Source organism: Otolemur garnettii, unplaced genomic scaffold (assembly GCF_000181295.1).
Source record: "Otolemur garnettii isolate 467f Iridium unplaced genomic scaffold, OtoGar3 scaffold00039, whole genome shotgun sequence".
Lineage (NCBI taxonomy): Eukaryota > Metazoa > Chordata > Mammalia > Primates > Galagidae > Otolemur > Otolemur garnettii.
In genome coordinates this window covers 11,819,116-11,822,712 of record NW_003852434.1, presented here as the reverse complement: position 1 = coordinate 11,822,712, position 3,597 = coordinate 11,819,116, and the positions used below count along the sequence as shown (strand labels likewise).

At 43.1% G+C, this 3,597-nt stretch overlaps 1 protein-coding gene across 1 annotated transcript in view; it reads left to right on the top strand.

Annotated features, from left to right (window-relative positions):
* SHROOM3 (shroom family member 3) overlaps positions 1-3,597 on the top strand; it is a 58,270-nt gene that overhangs the window by 32,898 nt on the left and 21,775 nt on the right. Inside the window, exon 4 of the mRNA XM_003790065.3 lies at positions 3,176-3,249. Within this exon, the coding sequence (XP_003790113.2) occupies positions 3,176-3,249 (74 nt within the window). The remainder of the gene's footprint in view (positions 1-3,175; positions 3,250-3,597) is intronic.

Sequence of the window (3,597 nt, the reverse complement as noted above, 5' to 3'; positions counted from 1 at the left end):
AGCTATGATTTAATAATAATTTAAAAAAAGAACTAGTTTATTGGCCGGACATGGTGGCTCACGCCTGTAGTCCCAGGGCTCTGGGAGGCTGAGCAGATGGATTGCCTGAGCTCAGAGATTCGAGACCATCTTGAGCCGGAGGGAGCCAGAGTGAGACCCTATCTCAACCAAAAACAGCTGGGCATTGTGGCGGGCACCTGTAATCCCAGCTACTTGGGAGGCTAAAAGATAAGAGAATCACTAAAGGAGAAAAGAAAAAAAAAGAATATTAAAAAAAAAAGTTCAAACTAAAATGAGTGAAAGCAAAATTCAAAAAAAAAAAAAAGAAAGAACTGGTGTATTTTTTTAAGCCAGTTTTGAGATAATTAACAAAAGCAAACTAAATGTTTAAGAAGTTAGTATAATTCTATGCCTAGTAATTCTCTCACAGCCACTGCTTTTTCCTGTGTCGCCAAACGTGCTTGGTACTTCTTACTAGTTTGTAGAAAGTCATCTTTGTCACTTAATACATGTCTTTTTTTTTTTTTGTGGCCAGGGCTGGGTTTGAACCCACCACCTCCCACGCATGGGGTGGGCACCCTACCCTTTTGAGCCAAAGGTGCCGCCCAATACATGTCTTTGTTGAAGTAAGGAAATATAGGAAATACACCTGGAATTTGTCTTCTTTGGTCATCTTCCAGGTTGGAACGTTACTTTCCTTCCGTCCAGATGGTGTTTTGATAGACAGGAGAGTTAGAGAATTCCCTCAGTAGTTTAACTGGATCTAACCTCCTTTATTTTATTCACACCCACATAAATAATCAGTTTAAGGTTGACATTTCAGGGGCTAAATCATGTGACTACAGAAGTTAGATTTACTCTTAAATTGAAAGGCAAAGGATGTAGTAGAATGTGAAAGTATACTTACACTTCACTGCGTTGGGAGCTCAAACAGGGCATAAGCTTTTCCAATTAATTATTGGCAAAGCAGCACATTTGTGTCAGCAGAGCGAAAGGTGGTAGGGGCTTGGTGCCCAGCTACTTGGGAGGCTGAGGCAAGAGAATCACTTAAACCCAAGAGTTTTTTTTTCTTTTTTGAGACAGAGCCTCAAACTGTCCCCCTGGGTAGAGTGCTGTGGCATCACAGCTCACAGCAACCACCAACTCATGGGCTCAAGCAAGTCTCCTGCCTAAGCCTCCCAAGTAGCTGGAACCAAAGGCACCTGCCACAACACCTGGCTATTTTTTGGTTGCAGCTGTCATTGTTTTGGTGGCCCCAGGCTGGATTTGAACCCAACACCTTAGGTGTTATGTGGCTGCTGCCTTAGCCACTTGAGCCACAGGCACCAAGCGAAGCCCAAGAGTTTGAGGTTGCTGAGAGCTGTGACGCTACAGCACTCTACCCAGGTCAACATAGTGAGACTCTGTCTCAAAAAAAAAAAAGAAACGTGGTGGGGAAAAACTTTAGAGGAATCATAGGTTTCGTGGCGAGCAGGATTCCCATTCCCTGCAGTGATATTTGGGTAAGTCATCACACATAGAACACGTTTTTCTTTAGCTATTGAAGTCTGATTGTATCCAGTCCAGTTACCATTCAGCTTACTAAGATTGCATGGAAAGACCTTGGACTTTGAAGAGACTGTGGCTAGAATCCTGGCTTCTCCATTTACTTAATTGTGGGCAAGATACATAACCTTGCTGAGTCTCAAGGTTGGGGTTACATAACCCCCACAATTGTCATGAAGATTAGATTGCAGAAGAAATGTCAAAGGCCTCATATTCCAGGCACATAACTCGTGGGTTGCAAGGTGCTCAGCCCGGGGTCTGGTGCGCTATAGAGACCAGGGCGGGCAGCTGCAATTATCAGTAATGTTCAGGGATTTGTCTCTTCTGCCTTCCACCACCCTTGACTCTTTGTATTGCTTATTTACCACTATTACTGTCTGAGCCAAAAAACTTGAAAACTGGGGAAGGGAGTGAAAAGCAGTTAGCCCTTTGGACGGGGTAAAGGGTGACATAATTACTGCAGTTAAGTACAGGGATTGTATGGGGGTTTAGTTTTGTTTTCCACCCATCTCATATGATCTTAAATAATTGAGACTTAAATATGTTGCCATCAATAGCAACATCGTCTTTTTCCTCATGAACCTGATCACACGGGCTAACATGGGGGCACATGCCTGTAATCCCGGCTACTTGGGAGGCTGAGCTGGAAGGATCACTTGAGGCCAGCCAGACTGGGTGACATGGTGAGACCCCTCCTCCCACTAAAAAAAAAGAAGTAAAATTTTTTTTAAGTTGTATTAAAAAATAAATTGACCTGTGAGCCTTTTAGGACATCAATACAATCCTTACTAAAACAAAAACTACTCCTGAGAACTTCCCAGAGTTGTTATCACATGTGAGGGATTTTCTGTTTTTAGAAGAAAGAAAGGGAAATTCATTACTTTGCTGGCAAAGGAGGAAAAATGACAGACAGTTCATGTCAAAATCCTGATTTTTTCCTGAACTTAAGCAGAGACACAGAGCTTTTATTTTTTTTTTTTATTTCAGATTAATATGAAGGGACAGACAATTGGGTTACAATGTTTGCGTTTGTTAGTAAGGTCCCTGAGCACAGAGCTTTTACAGGAGACGACCTGTGGTCATTCAACACCAGTTAATGTCCCATCTCCACTGAAGATAAAACTGTGGCCTCTGCCCGCCTGGGAGGACATGTGGGTGAAATTTTCCCAGAGATAATTTATTGCAACCTGATTATAAACCAGATTGATAATTTTGTCTTAATAAAATTCAGAGCATTTGAGAAATTCAATAAAAACTATTCTTTTCCTGTCACCTATATTTCTCTATTTCAGAAGCTTGGCCCATTGAATTCATTGTTGTTAACCATATTTTGAGTATATCGTGTGTTTTGAACTTTGGAGATAGTTGTGCTGAGACCTGGGAAACATCCTAGTTGGGGGAGGCAGCGGGAGGCAGACTGAGGTTCAAGTGCTGACTCTGCCCCTTTCTTTTCACCTTGGGGCTGTCTCCTCAGGGGTGCAGTGGGCTTGTGTGAGATTTGCTTTCACGGACCTGACAATAGCAGGTCCCCGGTAGATAAGCGTCGCTTCTCCTTTTTTATCCCCACTCCTTTGGTAAATTTAAGCACCTCTTCATTGGTAATAACGCTGTGTCTTTCTTGTATTTCAAGGATGTTCTTTTCCGGGAAGACAACGGCTTTGGCCTCGTGGAGGGTCCGTGTCAGGTGGCCGGCCCTGGACCTCGGTACGTATCTGTGTTTATGATGCCCTCTGCCAGGAAAGGCTGCTAGAGTTACTCCTTCTGTGCCTTTCCAGAAGAAACCGAAATGTGATGTTGTGTAGTGTCATGTGCCTTTTGATTTGCGTAGGCCCTGGAGAACTTTATATTTTTTATTTGTAAATGACGTTCTCTCAGAACAATACTTGTACCAAATTTCCTGTAGAGGAGATGGTTGACTTCTGACAAGTTTGACAGCAAAGTAATTAATGGAGATGCTCTTCTGAAGTGTGCCCTTTGGCCTTAGTGGGGCCTGTCTGGGTACAGAGGATCAGGCCTGGTGACTGCAGTGCCAGGAAGGATGGGCATTTCAGC